The sequence below is a fragment of the Erythrolamprus reginae genome, chromosome 3, assembly GCF_031021105.1.
Source record: "Erythrolamprus reginae isolate rEryReg1 chromosome 3, rEryReg1.hap1, whole genome shotgun sequence".
NCBI lineage: Eukaryota > Metazoa > Chordata > Lepidosauria > Squamata > Dipsadidae > Erythrolamprus > Erythrolamprus reginae.
Window position 1 is genome coordinate 45,109,785 of NC_091952.1, and position 21,620 is coordinate 45,131,404.

At 43.9% G+C, this 21,620-nt stretch overlaps 1 protein-coding gene across 2 annotated transcripts in view; it reads right to left on the reverse strand.

Moving 5' to 3' along the window:
• ST3GAL3 (ST3 beta-galactoside alpha-2,3-sialyltransferase 3) overlaps positions 1-21,620 on the reverse strand; it is a 251,254-nt gene that overhangs the window by 152,713 nt on the left and 76,921 nt on the right. For both annotated transcript variants that reach the window (XM_070745047.1, XM_070745046.1), the window contains 2 exons: positions 15,672-15,714; positions 1,106-1,198 (listed from right to left, as the gene is read on the reverse strand). In XM_070745047.1, coding sequence (XP_070601148.1) covers positions 1,106-1,198; positions 15,672-15,714 — 136 coding nt within the window. The remainder of the gene's footprint in view (positions 1-1,105; positions 1,199-15,671; positions 15,715-21,620) is intronic.

Consider the following 21,620-nt stretch of genomic DNA (forward strand, 5'->3'; position numbering starts at 1 on the left):
TGAAAACCCTTTTACTGCCTTATCAGTTCCAATTACTTTCATATATTACCTGGTATGATGAAAAAAAATCATTTAAAAAAAGCATTGAATATGATCCTATAATATTGTTGAATTAAATGGAGACTTTAGAAGCATTTGAAATGGTCTGTGAAAATGTCAATTTTGACTCCTAGTGACCCCACAGATCCAGCCATACAATTTTCTTGCAAAAATATGAACATGTTTTGCCATTGCACTTGTTAAGAAATGTGCAGAAGTCTTGAATTATCAAGGACGTGCACAAAGGAAAAACATGGGATTCCAGCAGATATCCAGGAGATATGAGTAATTATTCAGTTATACAAGACAGATACATTAAAGTGTATAAAATAGTGTTTACTTTAGAAATAGCACAGTCAAGTTAAACAGTCTGGTCATACACATTCAAATCAGTCAATATTTCTCAATGCAATAATAATATAACTTCCCTGTCTTTGTCTTACATATCAGACATACATTATAGCTTACAAATCCATCAAATTAGCACATCAAACACCCAGAGCTTACTACATTAGTCACAGTGAATCAGCAGAAAGAACAGAGAGAGCAGAGAGAGAATCATGCTTTCTGGCTTCCTCTTATGGCAATTTGCAACACTACCTCTTAAAGCTATAATACTTCAATACAAACAAACATTCATTGTTAGCTTGTTTATATATTGCAAACCCAACTCTTTTGTACATAGTACTACTAACATAATTCTATCATAATTTTTTGTTTAAAATATTCCCAGTCAAATTCACAAACTTGATCCAACTCTAGCTAGCATTTTCAAGATCAGCAGAGGATGCTATATAACCTGCTGTGATTAATCATGATATCATCAATAAAATCCAAAATCCCCAATGATTAGAACGTATGAGAATGTAAGGATAAAATGAAAAAAATATCTCATTTATTTGCAGTCATTATGTACATATACTGTTTCCTGTTTATTTTTGCATCATTAAAACAGCATTGCAAAACTCTGAAATTCATTTTTAATTTCATTTTTAATAAGGTGAATATTTCATCACATATCTAGGACATTACAGTAATTAGGTATTACAAAGGATCAGCCACTTACTTTGGAAAGATGGCAGTCATCAAAGCAGAAGCATACCCAGCCTTGCAAACACCCTCTGAGATATTAGCGTATTTTGATACTAGCTCTGGAGGCCTGTAAAAAATAGTGTTATGATCATTCTCAGAAAAAAATGCAAATTAAATCTTACTTATTCATTCATTCATTCATTCCATTCCATTCCATTTCTGTGCTGCCCTTCTCCTGAGACCGAGATTGGTTTCGGTCATCTGAGCCTAGGAGCTTAGCAGCGGCATATTGCATACCTTAACAAGCCCACTGGTTGCCTCTGTAGCCAGAGCCAGGCTTGAAGGAGCAGCAGATGGACTTCAGATTGCACAATCTACCCCCCAAGCTCTCAATTCCCGAACCAACAAGTTGGAAGAGAGATTCGCCATCATGCTGGTGTGAGTGGGCTTTTTCCTTTCCTTTCCACCTCCCCATCCTAATCCAGCATGGTACAGAAAGCCAAATGGATGTGGAAAATTCTACAACACTCTGTGGCCTGCACTGGCTGCCAATCGGTTTCCAGTCACAATTCAAAGTGTTGGTAATGACCTTTAAAGCCCTACATGGCATTGGACCAGAATACCACCAGAACCGTCTTCTACCGCACGAATCCCAGTGGCCGATAAGGTCCCACAGAGTTGGCCTTCTCCGGCTCCCATCGACCAAACAGTGTCATTTGGCGGGCCCCAGGGGAAGAGCCTTCTCTGTGGCGGCCCCGGCCCTCTGGAATCAACTCCCCCCCGGAGATTAGAACAGCCCCCACCCTCCTTATCTTTCACAAGTTACTCAACACCCAACTATATCGCCAGGCATGGGGGAACTAAGACATCTCCCACAGGCTTTCTTATATTTTATGTTTGGTATGTATGTGTTGTATGGTTTTTAACAGTTGGGGTTTTTAATACAATTTTTATTATTAGATTTGTTCCATGGTTATACTGTTTTTATTACTGTTGTGAGCCACCCCGAGTCTTCAGAGAGGGGCGGCATACAAATCTAATAAATTATTATTATTATTGTTGTTGTTGTTGTTGTTGTTGTTATTATTATTATTATTATTATTATTATTATTATTATTATTATTAAAATGGGGCATTTCCATAATCCCTTCTCTTTTCCCCCCTAGCCTCTTTTTGGCAGCATATACTTGGCAGGTAGCCGCAATTTTTGGATGGGCTTTTATTTTGTCAGTCCAGGAGGGAGGGGCTTGCAATGGCATGTGGGAAATTGCCCTGTCTCTGCAGCATCCATTGTTTGCCAGCGACAAACAATGAGGAAGTGGCCATGGGGGTGGCAGGCAATGGGGAAGGCAGGCAAGTCAGGAAGGAAATGGGGAAGAACAGGCAAGCAGGGAAAGCAGGCAAGCAAATAGGACCACAGGGAAGGCAACGGGAAAGGCAGGCAAGTGGAGAAGACAATAGAGAAGGCAGCAGGGGAGGCAGGCAAGTGGTCTGGCCCATGAGCCCCACGGGGAAGGCAATGGGGAAGGCAGGCAAGCAGGAAAGCCAGCAGGAAAGGCAGGCAAACAGGCTGGGCCCCACATGGGAGGTAGCTGGGCAAGAAGTGAATGAAGATTTACCAGGCAGAGATCAGCTGCGCCATGTGGCTGAGGCAAGCAAGGGAACCAGAGAGCAGTAGCAGTTATGCTCTGGCATGACTCTAGTCATTGCCCAAGGCAGGGGAAGCACAATAATGAATGATGCTGCAGTTGTCATAACTTTGAAGTAATATATAACTTTTGGAAGGGGGTTGATCATAATTTCAAATATTTGTTAATTGGCCTGTCGTACCTTGAGTATTATTTGTATGGAACTAATAAAATTATTACACAAATCATATCACTTTTAAGATCTGACCATAAACTGTAACCTAAAAACATTGGCAGAACTGCTTATATCATAATTAAGGGGTAGCATATAATTCTTCAGAATACCTCTGCTTTTTGTGTTATTCGATTTCCATTTTGCCTAAAAATTGAAGCTTTTGGCAACAGAAAAAAATGCTAAAGGAGTTGAATCTTCTACAGAATCATTAGAAAGCTTAACTTTTGGACCACAACAATTTTTTTAAAATTTTTGCTTCATAAAATAAGATTTAAAAAATGCTATGTCTGCCATGTCCATCAAACCACGCCCACCAAGCCACACCACGCCCACCAAGCCACACCCACAGAACCAGTAGTAAGAAAAATGGATTTCACCACTGAGTTGTTATAGTAGGATATTTTTTTACTATCCAACAAAAAAAAGAGCAGTAACTTGTTCCCGACTTTCTACCCTGCCCTCTGAAAGTTAATCTGCTATAGTGGGAATCTACCATAGCAGTTGTATTAACATGTTGTGTGAACAGGTCATCTTTTTAACCCAAATAATATGACTGACTGGATATAAACATAGCAATTGCATTCCATTAATTCAGATTTATGATTTAGCATGTTATATGAACTCAGCCAATATTTATCCGCATCAGTGGAATTATCATAGTACAAGAATGTACAATTGTGTATAAATGTATCCAAATATTTATATTGTTCATTAACTTTTCATTTGTATAAGTTGGTGCTACTGTCAATTTATGGTCTCCTTACATTTTCTTCTTTTTTAACAATTGAACACTACCGGTAGTTATCTCCTAGTTCCCTGAAACAGATAAAGCGCATGCAAATATTTACAGATTCCTCACATCCTGGACACAGACTGCTTCAACTCCTACCCACAAAATGACGCCATAGAGCACAGCACATCAGAACAACTAGTCATAAGAACAGTTTTTTCCCTGAACGGCATCACTCTGCTAAAAAAATAATTCCCTCAACATTGTTTACTAAGTCTGCACTATTATTAATCGTCCCATTGTTCCCATCACCCATCTCCTCCCAGAAATGACTATATGTCTAACTTTGTTGCTTGTATCCTTATAATTAATATTGACTAGTTCCTAATAGGATTTGATTGCTTATTTATACCCAGACTATCATTAAGTGTTGGACCTTATGATTCTTGACAAACATATCTTTTATTTACATTGATAGCATACGCACCATGACAAATTCCTTGTTTGTCCAATCACACTTGGCCAATAAAATTCTATTTGACTGTACTCTATTTGGTGAGTTTTAGTACTGGCTCTGGGTGCTCTAGAGCAGGAGTATCAAACTGAAGGTCCAGGGCCTGGATCTGCTCCACAGGGTACTTAGGCCTGGCCCATGGAAACAGCAAAGGGCCTCTGCCAGCAAAAGTGGAGCCCGTGGCCCTCCCAAATTCCATTTTCACTAGCAGAGGGTCGCAGGATGCTGTTGGAGCAGGAGCTTGGGAGTCTGTTTTCACTGGCAGAATGCTCAAGCCACCACAGATGCCCCTGACATGAATGATGTCGAGCTGGCCATTACCTCTGCCCATGCCCCTCTGCCGCCCCCCCCCCCAGGTCAAAGACAATCCTGATTTGGCTCTTAATGAAATCGAGTTTGACATCTCTGTTCTAGAGTTTCATGGGGATGTCAAGGCATCATCCTTCACTGGTAACCCTTTCATATTTTTTTAACCACTTCTTTTTTCTTAACCCCAAGAAAAATGGCAAAGTAATAGCCCTATGAGTGGCTTATCTGAAATGTACTTATGCAACCTGGTATTTCCAGTCCAAATGTTCTTATTGTTGTGGGAAGAGTTGTGGGAAGATGCCAGGCTTCACACTAGAGCTTGGCATCTAACATCTCAATGTGTGCAACTCTGATTTTCATTCCCAAACAGATTTGGAAGCTGATTCCAAGATGCGACTCAACTAGATTCAAAACTTTACTGCAGACAAGAATGAAACCAAATTGCCCACAAGTTGGCAAAGAAAGGCAGGCAAAGGTATAAGTATAGGCATTGGCATTGGGACAGAGACAGCAAAAGAGACAGGGATATGGTTTTGTCAAATGCATCAGAGAAACTTTAGCATGATATTCTAATTTTTTCGAGTTTCACCTTTAAGTGCCCTTGAAGATTAGCATTAATTTGAGTGGGGCTTTTTGTTTGCTGGATTTAAAAACAGGATGTTTCAGTCATTCATCCCTTCTTTAGAGCAAAGTTCTAGACAACAGGAATTGGAGTTTTAATGGTCATATGTATTTTTACTCCCATATCCTTATTTCATATTTATCCTATTTTGTTCCCTCCCTTTTTCCTTCCATCCATCCATCCATCCATCCATCTATCATATATGAGAATGTTTGATAAATCCAAATTTAAAATTCTATTTTGATGAATAATTGTTAATTGGATGATGATAATTCCTGTTCGCTTGTTTTGGAACTGCCTTTTGGAAGGTATAGATTATTATTATTATTATTATTATTATTATTATTATTATTATTATTATTATTATTATTTATTAGATTTGTATGCCGCCCTCTTCGTAGACTCCGTAGATATTTTGTATATGCCCACTATAGTGTTTAGATGCATGAATTTATCAGAAGGAAGAAGGGCTTATTTCCAGTGAAGATAACAAACGTAAATTGACAAATGGGGAAGTGAAGTATTTTTGAGCTACCAATTGCTTTGATATTTTAGAAGGAAAGATAAGCGTGTCAATCAAATAATTAATAAACAAATAAAGAGAACACAGTAATCTGTCAGCAACATTAAAAGCAGTCATATTCAAAGTTAACATTGGCTACATGTCAAGTTGTTCATAATGTTCCACCTAATTTCCTGTTTCTGTCACAAAAGAATTCTACTCCTCCCAAAAAGGTTTTCCACCCTATTCTGAAATTCTTCGGTATTTTAACCTGGGGCATCTTATTTTGGAACCCAAACTATCTATTCGTTGAGCTGAAGTGAAGTGTACATATGTATCTACATATCTCTACTTATTCATATACATATGACTTACGACCTTAACTGAACCCAAAATTTTTGTTGCTAAGTGAAACATTTGTTAAGTAAATTTTACCCCATTTTACGAACATTTGTGCCACAGTTTATTATTTTATTTATTTATTTATTATTTGGATTTGTATGCCGCCCCTCTCCGAAGACTCGGGGCGGCTCACAACAAGTGAAACAAATCATAAATAATGCAATTAATTAAAATATTTAGAAATTTTAAAAAAAAACCCATAAACTAACAGACACACACACAAGCATACCATGTATAAATTAAACATGCCCAGGGGGAGATGTTTCAATTCCCCCATGCCTGACGGCAAAGGTGGGTTTTAAGGAGTTTACGGAAGGCAAGGAGAGTAGGAGCAGTTCTAATCTCCGGGGGGAGTTGGTTCCAGAGGGTTGGGGCCGCCACAGAGAAGGCTCTTCCCCTGGGGCCCGCCAACCGACATTGTTTAGTTGACGGGACCCGGAGAAGGCCCACTCTGTGGGACCTAATCGGTCGCTGGGATTCGTGCGGCAGGAGGCGGTCTTGGAGATATTCTGGTCCAATGCCATGAAGGGCTTTAAAGGTCATAACCAACACTTTGAATTGTGACCGGAAATTGATCGGCAGCCAATGCAGACTGCGGAGTGATGGTGAAACATGGGCATACCTAGGTAAGCCCATGACTGCTCTCGCAGCTGCATTTTGCACGATCTGAAGTTTCCGAACACTTTTCAAAGGTAGCCCCATGTAGAGAGCATTGCAGTAGTCAAACCTCGAGGTGATGAGGGCATGAGTGACTGTGAGCAATGAGTCCCGGTCCAGATAGGGCCGCAACTGGTGCACCAGGCGAACCTGGGCAAACGCCCCCCTCGCCACAGCTGAGAGATGGTTTTCTAATGTGAGCTGTGGATCGAGGAGGACGCCCAAGTTGCGGACCCTCTCTGAGGGGATCAATAATTCCCCCCCCAGGGTAATGGACGGACATGTGGGATTGTCCTTGGGAGGCAAAACCCACAGCCACTCCGTCTTATCCGGGTTGAGTTTGAGTCTGTTGACACCCATCCAGGCCACAACAGCCTCCAGGCACCGGCACATCACTTCCACCGCTTCGTTGACTGGGCATGGGGTGGAGATGTAAAGCTGGGTATCATCAGCATATTGATGATACCTCACCCCATGTCCTTGGATGATCTCACCCAGCGGTTTCATGTAGATGTAGAATAGTAAGGGGGAGAGGACCGACCCCTGAGGCACCCCACAAGGGAGAGACCTCGGAGCCGACCTCAGACCCCCCACTAACATCGACTGCGACCGTCCAGAGAGGTAGGAGGAGAACCACTGAAGAACAGTGCCTCCCACCCCCAACCCCTCCAGCCGGTGCAGAAGGATACCATGGTCGATGGTATCGAAAGCCGCTGAGAGGTCGAGGAGCACCAGGACAGAGGATAAACCCCTGTCCCGGGCCCGCCAGAGATCATCCATCAACGCGACCAAAGCGGTTTCCGTGCTGTAACCGGGCCTGAAACCCGACTGCTGGGGACCTAGATAATCGGCTTCTTCCAAGGACCGCTGGAGCTGGAGTGCCACCACCTTCTCAACAATCTTCCCCATAAAGGGAAGGTTGGAGACTGGACGATAGTTATTAAGTACGGCTGGGTCCAAGGAAGGCTTCTTGAGGAGGGGGCGCACGAGCGCTTCTTTATAGAGTGTTGGAAAAACTCCCCTCCCCAAGGAAGCGTTGGTAATCTCCTGGGCCCAGCTCCGTGTCACCTCCCTGCTGGCCGAGACCAACCAGGAGGGACACGGATCCAGTAAGCAGGTGGCAGAACTCACAGCTCCAATGGCCTTGTCCACTTCATCAGGTGTCACCAGATCAAACTCTTCCCAGACAGGTGGACAAGTACGTGCCCCAGTCACCTCGACTGACTCGTTGTCAGTCGACTCTGTTTTACAATTGGAGTCGAGGTCGGCCCGGATCTGAGCGGCTTTATCAGCGAAAAACGTGTTAAAATCCTCGGCACTACTCTGCAAGGGCTCCCCAACTCCCCCCTGGTTAAGAAGGGAGCGGGTCACCCTAAACAGAGCGGCCGGGCGGGATTCCGCTGATGCAATCAAGGCGGCATGGTACGCGCATCTTGCCGCCTTGAGCGCCACTTTGTAAGTCTTAATAAAAGCTCTTACAAGTGTTCAATCAGATTCAGACCTACTCTTCCTCCATCGCTTCTCTAGACGTCTCTTTTGGCGTTTCAACTCCCGGAGCTCCTCGTTGAACCATGGGGCTCTACGGGGTCTAGCGCCACGGAGAGGTCGCAAAGGCGCAATCCGGTCAAGAGCCTCCGCAGCAGCCCTGTTCCAGGCCTCTGCAAGAGACTCCGCTGAACTGTGGACGAGTGCCTCTGGAATAACCCCAAGCGCCGTCTGAAAGCCCTCTGGGTCCATCAGGCGTCTTGGGCGGAACATCTTCATTGGTTCCGCCTCCCTGCGGGGAAGGATTGGAGCCAGGAAGTCAAGCCGTAGTAGAAAATGGTCTGACCATGACAAAGGCAACACTTCTAAGCCTCTTAGTCTCAGACCATTACTCAATTGCTCGGAAAGGAATACCATGTCAGGTGCGTGCCCTCCCTTGTGAGTCGGAGCCTGTACTACTTGGGTCAGGTCCATGGCTGTCATGGTGGCCATGAACTCCTGTGCCAACCCAGAGGTTTCGCCAAGTGACGGCAGGTTGAAGTCCCCCAGGACAATGAGTCCGGGGAACTCCATCGCCAACCCGGCCACCTCCTCGAGCAGCACAGGCAGGGCTTTTGACACGCAGCTGGGAGGCAGGTACGTGAGAAATAAGCCCACCTGAACCCCTAAGTCCAACTTCAGCAAGAGAGACTCGCAACCCGCAATTTCCGGAGCAACGAGTCTACGCAGGCAAAGGCTCTCCCTGGCTATAATAGCCACTCCTCCCCCCCTTCCCTACGATTGAATCACTACAATTGTTAAATTAATACATAGGGGTTAAGTGAATCTGACTCCCACGTTGACTTTGCTTGTAAGAAGGTCTCCAAAGATGATCACATGACTTTGGGACACTGCAATGTTCATGAATATGAGCCAGTTGCCAAGTGTCCAAATTTTGATCACATGACTGTGGGGACACTGCAATAGCTGACAGTGTAAAAAATGGTCATAAGTTACTTTTTTCAGTGCTGTTACAACTTTGAATGGTCATTAAATAAACTGTTATATAAGTCAAGGACTACATGTGTGTGTGTGTGAAAAGGGGGCAGGGTCAATGGCCGCGGCGCCACGGGGCTCCCTCACTCTCACGAGGGAAGCCCCGAATCCCCATCGTCCGGGTGTCCCAGTTCTTCTGTGTGTGTGTTTGTGTGTGTACCCACATACACACATACATATAAAGAAACCAAATAATGGATAACATATTCTAACACTGATAGATATTTCTTTACAAGAAACTACATGAGCAAGTAGCACCTGAATGCAGATTGCAGGTTAATAATGCAATAGTTTATTTTCTCTCCCCTCCCCTCAAAAAAGAGTGTTTTACTAGATCCTTCTCAAACATTTCTGTGCTTTAGAGTACATGCAACAGTAATTCTGCCATCTGCAATTATTTATAGGTTTGATTAATCCCAGACTGTTGATATGATACTACTCTTCCAGCAACAGCTTGAAGTAAAGGAATTATTGCCAAGTATTTTTATATGGGTCAAGAAATAGATCTATAATCTATGGCTTGCCATAATTTACACACAGTGCCTAAAACATCCAGAGAAGTTCAGAGAAATTAAGTTTACAATCTGCCTGTCAACATGCAAAGCAGCCCCTGAGTTCATTAAAGCTTTATATTCAAGATGCCACCTACATTTTGAAACCCTTCGACTGACCCTTCTTTTGCATTCTAGCTATTTATTTCATGTAGGAATGCAAATTATTTGACAGCACTTCATCAATTTCAGAATGTTTACTTTTAATTTTTTCCTTGCATACTGTCTTGATCTCCTCTTCTTTTCTCATCTCCTTTCAATTTTCATGAATCCTTGAAAATAATACCAAGTATTCATTACTAGTTTGACTACACAGCCAGAGTGTGACTATTATTTCCACAAAACGTGGACATCAACAATGTAGTCAGAAATCACAAAAAGATTATAAGCAGCCAAATGTTGAATTCTTAATACCATTTGAGTACTTATTCAAACATATTCACCACTCAGCCATGAGCCAAGAAATATCAAGTAGTCAAAGTCTAGGTTAAACAATATAGTTTATGATTTTATTTTCTCTTCTATTGATAAAATAATAATTTCCTATCAGTTTATTAAAATATATGGTCGTAGGCCAAACACACCATTATATATAAATCCACTAAGGATGCATATTGTTCTATCACCAATAAATACAAAACGAAATAAAATCTATATCTAGCTCCAAGCAAATATAAAATTCTATGGTCTATATATCATATATCTTTCACTTTTAATTATTCAATTCATTGAATGAATCTGAATAATTTAATTAGCGAACAATAATAACAATAATAATTTAATTAAAGTTCACCTATAGAAGCAACGGTTTTTGGCTGGCTAAATGTCCAAGCACTCAGAAATGTGCCTATCAAGCTGGAATATTATCAATAAACAAGCTTCAAATTAAGAAAATGCTTTAACTTAATATGAAACCAGTTCTCAAGACAAGCTTTGATTAAATGGTATCGATAAAATTAATATTCCAGCTTGTTTTATTAAGATACTTGTATGTAATTTTCTAAACTATCTATTTCTTTAAATATTCTCTTTTTTGTTGTTAATAATGTTCAAAACAATATAATTTTTAAAATGAGATAATGAAACGTTAGACTATCAGCAGACCATGCTACAAAAAATTAACTAGGGTTGGGATTCACCGCCTCCTCACTAATGTTTAGGAAACGGTTCAGAACATGTCCTTTTATCTATACTGCATTGGTTGCCGATCAGTTTCCGGTCACAATTCAAAGTGTTGGTTATGACCTATAAAGCCCTTCATGGCACCGGGCCAGAATATCTCAGGGACCGCCTTCTGCTGCACGAATCCCAGCGACCAGTTAGGTCCCACAGAGTGGGTCTTCTCCAGGTCCCGTCAACCAAACAATGTCGCTTGGCGGGAAGAGCCTTCTCTGTGGCGGCCCCGACCCTCTGGAACCAACTTCCCCCAGAGATTAGAATTGCCCCCACCCTCCTTGCCTTTCGTAAGCTGCTTAAAACCCACCTCTGCCGCCAGGCATGGGGGAACTAAGATATACTTTCCCCCTAGGCCTTCACAATTTTATGTATGGTATGTTTGTATGTATGATTGGTCTTTATATAATGGGTTTTTAACTGCTTTTTTAGTATTGGATTTTGTTGTACTGTTTTACTGCTGTTGTTAGCCGCCCCGAGTCTGCGGAGAGGGGCAGCATACAAATCCAATAAATAATAATAATAATAATAATAATAATAATAATAATAATAATAATACTTGTTACAATGTGTTTGTTTGCCAACTTTGCAGAATAAACATGAGCACTTTAAGTAATTCAACATAAACTGCTAATTTTACTTTTTTCTGTAAATTACGCAATCCATTTGATAGGATATTCATTTATCAAATAGCTAAATAAATACATTATCTACAATCAACATTATCTCCTGAAGTCAAACATTTAAATTTCAATTCCTGACAGCTGTACTATAATTTGAGTTAAACCTTTCAATAATAATGGATGTTCATTTGTTAATGGTCAGGAAAGTTACTGGCGGCAATTAGTTTTATTTCAGTATAAAATCTATCTGGACATAATACTTTGAACCATAGTTAAAAGGATTAATGACTTTAGAAGCAGAGACATTTCTATGACCTCCAGCAAAGTTTCTTTGCTGGAGGCGGCTTTTTAAAATTTGCACTACAATTTATAGGAGCACCAAACATGCCAGCAGCCTTCTTACAAGCAGTTGCATACCTAACATATTTGGGGCCTGCAGGAAATAATTATTTAACACCCTCTTCTCTGTTACCGAGAGCAAGTTTAGGGTAGTGATTAAAGCACCAGACTAGAAATTGGTGTGTCTGTGTGAGTTTTAGACCTGCACAGGTACAAAATCAGCTTGGTGATTTTTGACCAGTCATTCTCTTCCCTTAATTGCTACCGTGCTACCTTGATCAACACAACTGATTCTTGCATCTACGTTGTCAATTTTGGCAGCAGTCCCCTTTATTGCTTGCCTTCAGAGTAGATTGCCCTCACCTCCCAAGTATGCCATTGCTTAAAATTCAAGCCTCACTACTTCTATATCAAAAGACAAAAAGGTTTGACTTGTGGGATTTACTTTTCTCTTTCTTTCCCTTTCAGAACCTTGAGATGCATTTTCTAGATTGAAGGCATATGCCTTCTCAAAACATTTCACAAGCCCAAATAAAGTCTTCAAGCAGAAAGATTGTGTCACAATACTGTGTATGAGTTCAGAAAGTGGAAACACATAGCTGACTCTGAGTCATCTCGGAAAAAAACTAAATAATGAGCATTTGGATGAAAAAAAACTCAAGGCTGCATTCGAAGTGGAAGCTGAGAAGAAATCCCCCCAGATCCACTTCCAAGTTGTTGCCAACAAACAAGAATCATCCCGATTCCCGAACCAAACTCAAGATGAATAATCTATACATCAAAATCTGGGTCCCAGCCTTGATATTTTATTAGACCTAAGTAATGAGACCTAAAAAGGGGATATGTGCATTAAAAATTATATGAAAACTACTGAAGGACACTAATGTAATAATGATTAGTATAATAATGACTAAATAAAGAATTGAAATGTATAACAGTATAACAGTGGTATCTTAAATCACAAACATACAGCCTTTCTTAACCTTTTTATTCTATGGCATGAGTGTCAAACTCGCGACGTCATGTTGTCATCACGTGACTTATCACAACTTTTTTCCCTTCACTAAACCGGAGGGGTTGGGGTGGCCAGCACATGACAAATCCAGCCCGTAGGCCATGAGTTTCCCTAGAAGAATCCATGTTTTAATTTTCAGGGCACTGACAATCCCGGGGTTAATACTATAATACACACATATTTCACAATGTTTAATTTCTAATCCACATTTACAGCTGCAAAGCAGTAGACCAGCACTGAGTGACAGCGCATAAAAATTCCCAACATTTTGACTGCTAGGATTATGTGGCATGTAAAGTTAAAAGTATATTTTTTACTATACTTTTACTATAAATCACAATACTTATAGAACCCCAGAGGTTCTGCAGAACATCAGATGAGAAAGGCAGCCTTAGACAAATGTGTCTAACTAACAATCGGACCAGAATATCTCCGAGACCGCCTTCTGCTGCAGGAATCCCAGCGACCGATTAGGTCCCACAGAGTGGGCCTTCTCTGGGTCCCGTCAACTAAACAATGTCGGTTGGCGGGCCCCAGGGGAAGAGCCTTCTCTGTGGCGGCCCCGACTCTCTGGAACCAGCTCCCCCCAGAGATTAGAACTGCCCCTACCCTCCTTGCCTTTCGTAAGCTCCTTAAAACCCACCTTTGTCGTCAGGCATGGGGGAACTGAGACATCTCCCCTGACATATACAATTTATGTATGATATGTTTGTATGTATGTGTGCTTAATAATGGGTTTTTAAAAAATACTTAAAATTGTAAATTATTAGATTTGTCATGAACTGTTTTATTGTGTTGTGAGCCGCCCCGAGTCTACGGAGAGGGGCGGCATACAAATCTAATAAATAGATAGATAGATAGATAGATAGATAGATAGATAGATAGATAGATAGATAGATAGATAGATAGATAGATAGATAGATAGATAGATAGATAGACAGACAGACAGACAGACAGACAGACAGACAGACAGACAGATAAACAAACAAACAAACAAACAACAAAGCTCACAATACCAGCTTGTGTTTTGCTGCTCTGAAGTAATACAGTTTGCTGCTGTGAAGTAATACTTTTCTGAAGCTTATCACTCTCCATTACTTATTCCAATCTAGTCTTCATAATTACTTTATCTGTCTGCTATCTATTAATAGTGCCTGAAATGTGGTAACAAAGACAGCATAATATCATGCCCAATATTATGCCAGTAATAGTTGCAATGTTGCCACTTGTTGTGGCCCGTTCGCATCCTGTGCAATTAGCCACAACACTATTGTTCACTGCCTTGAACACAGGACGTATACCTACAACTTAAGATATCTAACAACTTTCAGAAATTGCTTGAGGAAGTTTAATTCATTTCTCTTTTATCAATCTTTTCATTTTCTTCAGCTACAGTATTTGGTATGCGTCCTTATTACGTTTGCTTTTTCCCACGGCGTACAGTGTAGTTTAGGGTGCTTACAGGGGTTTTAAAAAATTCAAGATGGAAGCCACAACCACTTGGTAAAAGTCTTACTGCTTTGTTCATATGAGATGCACATTTTAAAAAAAAAGAGTAAGGCTTCAACAAGAGAAGTTCGACCAGACATAAGGTCCAGGAGGGAAGTGTTTTTGATAGGAAAGTGAACACAAGAACAAGGGGACACAATCTGAAGTTAGTTGGGGGAAAGATCAAAAGCAACATGAGAAAATATTACGGTATTTTACTGAAAGAGTAGTAGATCCTTGGAACAAACTTCCAGCAGACGTGGTTGGTAAATCCACAGTAAATGAATTTAAACATGCCCGGGATAAACATATATCCATCCTAAGATAAAATGCAGAAAATAGTATAAGGGCAGACTAGATGGATCATGAGGTCTTTTTCTGCCGTCAGTCTTCTATGTTTCTTTGTTTCATCATCTCAGAAATCATTTTCAAATTACTTCAAATAATTCTATCCTGCATTTTATTAAGGCCACTCAAAAGTTGCATGTAAAAGTTGCATGTGCAGTCACATTATCAAAATTCATTGGCAGTCAGCCCACACTTACAAAACTTCCAAAGCTACTGCCACAGCACCGTGGTAATTTCAAGTGGTCACTGAACAAAACTGTTGTAAGCCAGGGCTACCTGCAAATCAATGCACAGAAAAAAAATCCCTGATTTTATCTAACAGTGAAAACCTGTAACTGTGAGGGTCAGAAAAATATCACATAGTAAGGATTTAGCAATATGATAGCAGGAATATTTTGTCAGCAAAATAATTTATTTATAAATGTCTAAATGTTATAATGTATGGACAAAAGATTATATTAATTCATCACCAGTAAGTTACAATGTAGTTCTGTCTTAGGGTGATGCATGAATATAGTCACTGTTAGTTCACAAATCAGGCTAATGCAATATGTGGACAGATTATCCTATTTTCCCTGTACACTGATGTTAAGAAAACCCCTAAGTATGCACAGGTTTGAAATTCATATAACATTGTCCAGTAATGCTCTATTTAATTAAATTGATTTTATTTCTTAATTTCAGTAGTCTGAAATGGACTATGATGAAAATTTTCACGTGATGTTCTTGACGGTTTATTTTCAATAATTTTTGTTGATAAATTAAAATCATATTAAGAACCCACTATTTTTATAATAAATTTTAATCATGGCTATTGAATAACACTGCTTATTGGTACTATATTATAGTAATATGATTTGAAAACCAGGACCAAAATTTATTTTGTCTACAAAAGAAATTGATAATGCCAGATCAAAATAATGTCCTTTCGTCATTCTACTCACAGTTTGGAATCCAACTTCAGAAGAAATCCCAGTTTGTCATATTCTGAAAGACAAAAGCAGATTTCATGGAATTTAGTAGACTTATCAATTTCCCACCAGAGAAAGAGAGCCTTTCATGAATGATATAAACATTTCTAAACTGGAAATGACAGCATTGTTAATAAAGTGGGGGGGAAATAATTAATCCACAACCTTGTAAAATAGAGTTTTGTAAATTCCATCACCAAATTCCTAAAATAAAAACAGCCCATTTTTCAAATACTGTATACCATCCTCAACTTAATCTAGAACAGTACTTCTCAACGCCAACAACTTTGAAATATGTAGACTGGAAATTCCAGAATTCTTGAAGTCTACACGTGTTAAAGTTTCTGAGAGTAACATTCTATACTGTATATCAGGGGCCGACAGACCGGATGCGTCATGCATAGGCCACGCCCACCCCAGCTCCACAAAGGGGGGGGAAACATCATATATATCATGTGATAGCAATCCAACTCTGAGAGTTTGACACCCATGCTATATATCTTTATTTATTATTTATTTAATACTTAGATTTGTATGCCGCCCCTCTTCGAAGACTCGGGGCGGCTCACAACACGTGGAAACAAATCATAAATAATCTAGCGAATTTAAAATATTTAAAGATTTAAAAAGGACCCCATATACTAACAGACATACACACAAGCATACCATATATAAATTAAACATGCCCAGGGGGAGATGTTTCAATTCCCCCATGCCTGACGGCAAACGTGGGCTTTAAGGAGTTTATGGAAGGCAGGAAGAGTAGGGGCAGTTCTAATCTCCGGGGGGAGTTGGTTCCAGAGGGCCGGTGCCGCCACAGAGAAGGCTCTTCCCCTGGGGCCCGCCAACCGACATTGTTTAGTTGATGGGACCCGGAGAAGGCCCACTCTGTGGGACCTAATCGGTCGCTGGGATTCGTGCGTCAGGAGGCGGTCTCGGAGATATTCTGGTCCAATGCCATGAAGGGCTTTAAAGGTCATAACCAACACTTTGAATTGTGACCGGAAACTGATCGGCAGCCAATGCAGACTGCGGAGTGATGGTGAAACATGGGCATACCTAGGTAAGCCCATGACTGCTCTCGCAGCTGCATTCTGCACGATCTGAAGTTTCCGAACACTTTTCAAAGGTAGCCCCATGTAGAGAGCATTACAGTAGTCGAACCTCGAGGTGATGAGGGCATGAGTGACTGTGAGTAATGAGTCCTGGTCCAGATAGGGCCGCAACTGGTGCACCAGGCGAACCTGGGCAAACGCCCCCCTCGCCACAGCTGAGAGATGTTTTTCTAATGTGAGCTGTGGATCGAGGAGGACGCCCAAGTTGCGGACCCTCTCTGAAGGGGTCAATAATTCCCCCCCCCCAGGGTGATGGACCGACAGATGGGATTGTCCTTGGGAGGCAAAACCCACAGCCACTCCGTCTTATCCGGGTTGAGCTTGAGTCTGTTGACACCCATCCAGGCCCCAACAGCCTCCAGGCACCGGCACATCACTTCCGCCGCTTCGTTGACTGGGCATGGGGTGGAGATGTAAAGCTGGGTATCATCCGCATATTGATGATACCTCACCCCATGTCCGTGGATGATCTCGCCCAGCGGTTTCATGTAGATGTTGAATAGCAGGGGGGAGAGGACCGACCCCTGAGGCACCCCACAAGGGAGAAATCTAGAAGTCGACCTCTGACCCCCCACTAACACCGACTGCGACCAGCCAGAGAGGTAGGAGGAGAACCACTGAAGAACAGTGCCTCCCACCCCCAACCCCTCCAGCCGGTGCAGAAGGATACCATGGTCGATGGTATCGAAAGCCGCTGAGAGGTCAAGGAGCACCAGGACAGAGGATAAACCCCTGTCCCGGGCCCGCCAGAGATCATCCATCAACGCGACCAAAGCGGTTTCCGTGCTGTAACCGGGCCTGAAACCCGACTGCTGGGGACCTAGATAATCGGCTTCTTCCAAGGACCGCTGGAGCTGGAGTGCCACCACCTTCTCGACAACCTTCTCCATAAAGGGAAGGTTGGAGACTGGACGATAGTTGTTAAGCACAGCTGGGTCCAGGGAGGGCTTCTTGAGGAGGGGGCGCACGAGCGCTTCTTAATAGAGTGATGGAAAAACTCCCCTCCCCAAGGAAGCGTTGGTAATCTCCTGGGCCCAGCTCCGTGTCACCTCCCTGCTGGCCGAAACCAACCAGGAGGGACACGGATCCAGTAAACAGGTGGCGGAACTCACAGCTCCAATGGCCTTGTCCACTTCATCAGGTGTCACCAGATCAAACTCTTCCCAGACAGGTGGACAAGTACGTGCCCCAGTCACCTCGACTGACTCGTTGTCAGTTGACTCTGTTTTACAATTGGAGTCGAGGTCGGCCCAGATCTGAGCGACTTTATCAGCGAAAAACGCGTTAAAATCCTCGGCACTACTCTGCAAGGGCTCCCCAACTCCCCCCTGGTTAAGAAGGGAGCGGGTCACCCTAAACAGAGCGGCCGGGCGGGATTCCGCTGATGCAATCAAGGCGGCATGGTACGCGCATCTTGCCACCTTGAGCGCCACTTTGTAAGTCTTAATAAAAGCTCTTACAAGTGTTCGATCGGATTCAGACCTACTCTTCCTCCATCGCTTCTCTAGACGTCTCTTCTGGCGTTTCAACTCCCGGAGCTCCTCGTTGAACCATGGGGCTCTACGGGGTCTAACGCCACAGAGTTAGCCGTTCCAGGGGAACGAGGGATCATTGCTTAATAACGATCCCTTGTTCTGGCTCTGTGAGCCCAATCTTGGGTACTGGTGATGAGTGTAACTCTGGCCCTGGGCTCAGGTTGCTGCTGCTCAATGCCAGGTCGGTGGTAAATAAAGCTCTCCTCATCCGGGATTTGATCCTGGATGAGGAGGCCGACCTGGCATGTATTACTGAAACCTGGCTGGGCCCGGAGGGAGGTGTTCCTCTCTCTGAAATCTGCCCAGCTGGGTTTCAGATATGGCATCAACCTCGACCCCAGGGAAGGGGGGGAGGAGTGGCTATTATAGCCAGGGAGAGCCTTTGCCTACGTAGACTCATTGCTCCGGAAATTGCGGGTTGCGAGTCTCTCTTGATGAAGTTGGACTTAGGGGTTCAGGTGGGCTTATTTCTCACATACCTGCCTCCCAGCTGCGTGTCAAAAGCCCTGTCTGTGCTACTCGAGGAGGTAGCCGGGTTGGCGGTGGAGTTCCCCGGACTTATTGTCCTGGGGGACTTCAACCTGCCGTCACTCGGCGAAACCTCTGGGTTGGCACAGGAGTTCATGGCCACCATGACAGCCATGGACCTGACTCAAGTAGTACAGGGTACGACTCACGAGGGAGGGCACGCACCTGACATGGTATTCCTTTCCGAGCAATTGAGTAATGGTCTGAGACTAAGGGGCTTAGAAACATTGCCTTTGTCATGGTCAGACCATTTTCTACTACGGCTTGACTTCCTGGCTCCAATCCTTCCCCGCAGGGAGGCGGAACCAATTAAGATGTTCCGCCCCAGACGCCTGATGGACCCAGAGGGATTTCAGACGGCGCTTGGGGTTATTCCAGAGGCACTCGTCCACAGTTCGGCGGAGTCTCTTGTGGAGGCCTGGAATACGGCTGCTGCGGAGGCTCTCGACCGGATTGCGCCTTTGCGACCTCTCCGCGGCGCTAGACCCCGTAGAGCCCCATGGTTCAACGAGGAGCTCCGGGAGTTGAAACGCCAAAAGAGACGTCTAGAGAAGCGATGGAGGAAGAGTAGGTCTGAATCCGATCGAACACTTGTAAGAGCTTTTATTAAGACTTAAAAAGTGGCGCTCAAGACGGCAAGATGCGCGTACCATGCCGCCTTGATTGCATCAGCGGAATCCCGCCCGGCCGCTCTGTTTAGGGTGACCCGCTCCCTTCTTAACCAGGGGGGAGTTGGGGAGCCCTTGCAGAGTAGTGCCGAGGATTTTAACACGTTTTTCGCTGATAAAGTCGCTCAGATCCGGGCCGACCTCGACTCCAATTGTAAGACAGAGTCGACTGACAACGAATCAGTCAAGGTGACTGGGGCACGTACTTGTCCACCTGTCTGGGAAGAGTTTGATCTGGTGACACCTGATGAAGTGGACAAGGCCATTGGAGCTGTGAGTTCCGCCACCTGTTTACTGGATCCGTGTCCCTCCTGGTTGGTTTCGGCCAGCAGGGAGGTGACACGGAGCTGGGCCCAGGAGATTACCAACGCTTCCTTGGGGAGGGGAGTTTTTCCATCACTCTATAAAGAAGCGCTCGTGCGCCCCCTCCTCAAGAAGCCCTCCCTGGACCCAGCCGTGCTTAACAACTATCGTCCAGTCTCCAACCTTCCCTTTATGGGGAAGGTTGTTGAGAAGGTGGTGGCACTCCAGCTCCAGCGGTCCTTGGAAGAAGCCGATTATCTAGGTCCCCAACAGTCGGGTTTCAGGCCCGGTTACAGCACGGAAACCGCTTTGGTCGCGTTGATGGATGATCTCTGGCGGGCCCGGGACAAGGGTTTATCCTCTGTCCTGGTGCTCCTTGACCTCTCAGCGGCTTTCGATACCATCGACCATGGTATCCTTCTGCACCGGCTGGAGGGGTTGTGGGTGGGAGGCACTGTTCTCCAGTGGTTCTCCTCCTACCTCTCTGGCCGGTCGCAGTCGGTGTTAGTGGGGGATCAGAGGTCGGCTCCTAGGTTTCTCCCTTGTGGGGTGCCTCAGGGGTCGGTCCTCTCCCCCCTGCTATTCAACATCTACATGAAACCGCTGGGCGAGATCATCCAAGGACATGGGGTGAGGTATCATCAATATGCGGATGATACCCAGCTTTACATCTCCACCCCATGCCCAGTCAACGAAGCGGTGGAAGTGATGTGCCGGTGCCTGGAGGCTGTTGGGGCCTGGATGGGTGTCAACAGACTCAAGCTCAACCCGGATAAGACGGAGTGGCTGTGGGTTTTGCCTCCCAAGGACAATTCCATCTGTCCGTCCATTACCCTGGGGGTGGAATTATTGACCCCCTCAGAGAGGGTCCGCAACTTGGGCGTCCTCCTCGATCCACAGCTCACATTAGAAAACCATCTCTCAGCTGTGGCGAGGGGGGCGTTTGCCCAGGTTCGCCTGGTGCACCAGTTGCGGCCCTATCTGGACCGGGACTCATTGCTCACAGTCACTCATGCCCTCATCACCTCGAGGTTCGACTACTGTAATGCTCTCTACATGAGTCTACCTTTGAAAAGTGTTCGGAAACTTCAGATCGTGCAGAATGCAGCTGTGAGAGCAGTCATGGGCTTACCCAGGTATGCCCATGTTTCACCATCACTCCGCAGTCTGCATTGGCTGCCGATCAGTTTCCGGTCACAATTCAAAGTGTTGGTTATGACCTTTAAAGCCCTTCATGGCATCGGACCAGAATATCTCCGAGACCGCCTTCTGCCGCACGAATCCCAGCGACCGATTAGGTCCCACAGAGTGGGCCTCCTCCGGGTCCCGTCAACTAAACAATGTCGGTTGGCGGGCCCCATGGGGAGAGCCTTCTCTGTGGCGGCACCGACTCTCTGGAACCAACTCCCCCTGGAGATCAGAACTGCCCCTACTCTTCCTGCCTTCCGTAAACTTCTCAAAACCCACCTTTGCCGTCAGGCATGGGGAAACTAAACATCTCCCCCTGGGCCCGCTGAATTTATACATGGTATGCTTGTGTGTGTGTATGTTAGTATAGGGGTTTTTTAAACTTAATATTTTAATTAATTGGATTATGTATTGGATTGTTTTTTCACTTGTTGTGAGCCGCCCCGAGTCTTCGGAGAGGGGCAGCATACAAATCCAAATAAATGAAAAATGAAATGAAATGAAATGAACGCCAAGGAGAGGTCGCAAAGGCGCAATCCGGTGAAGAGCCCCCACCGCAGCCCTGTTCCAGGCCTCCGCGAGAGA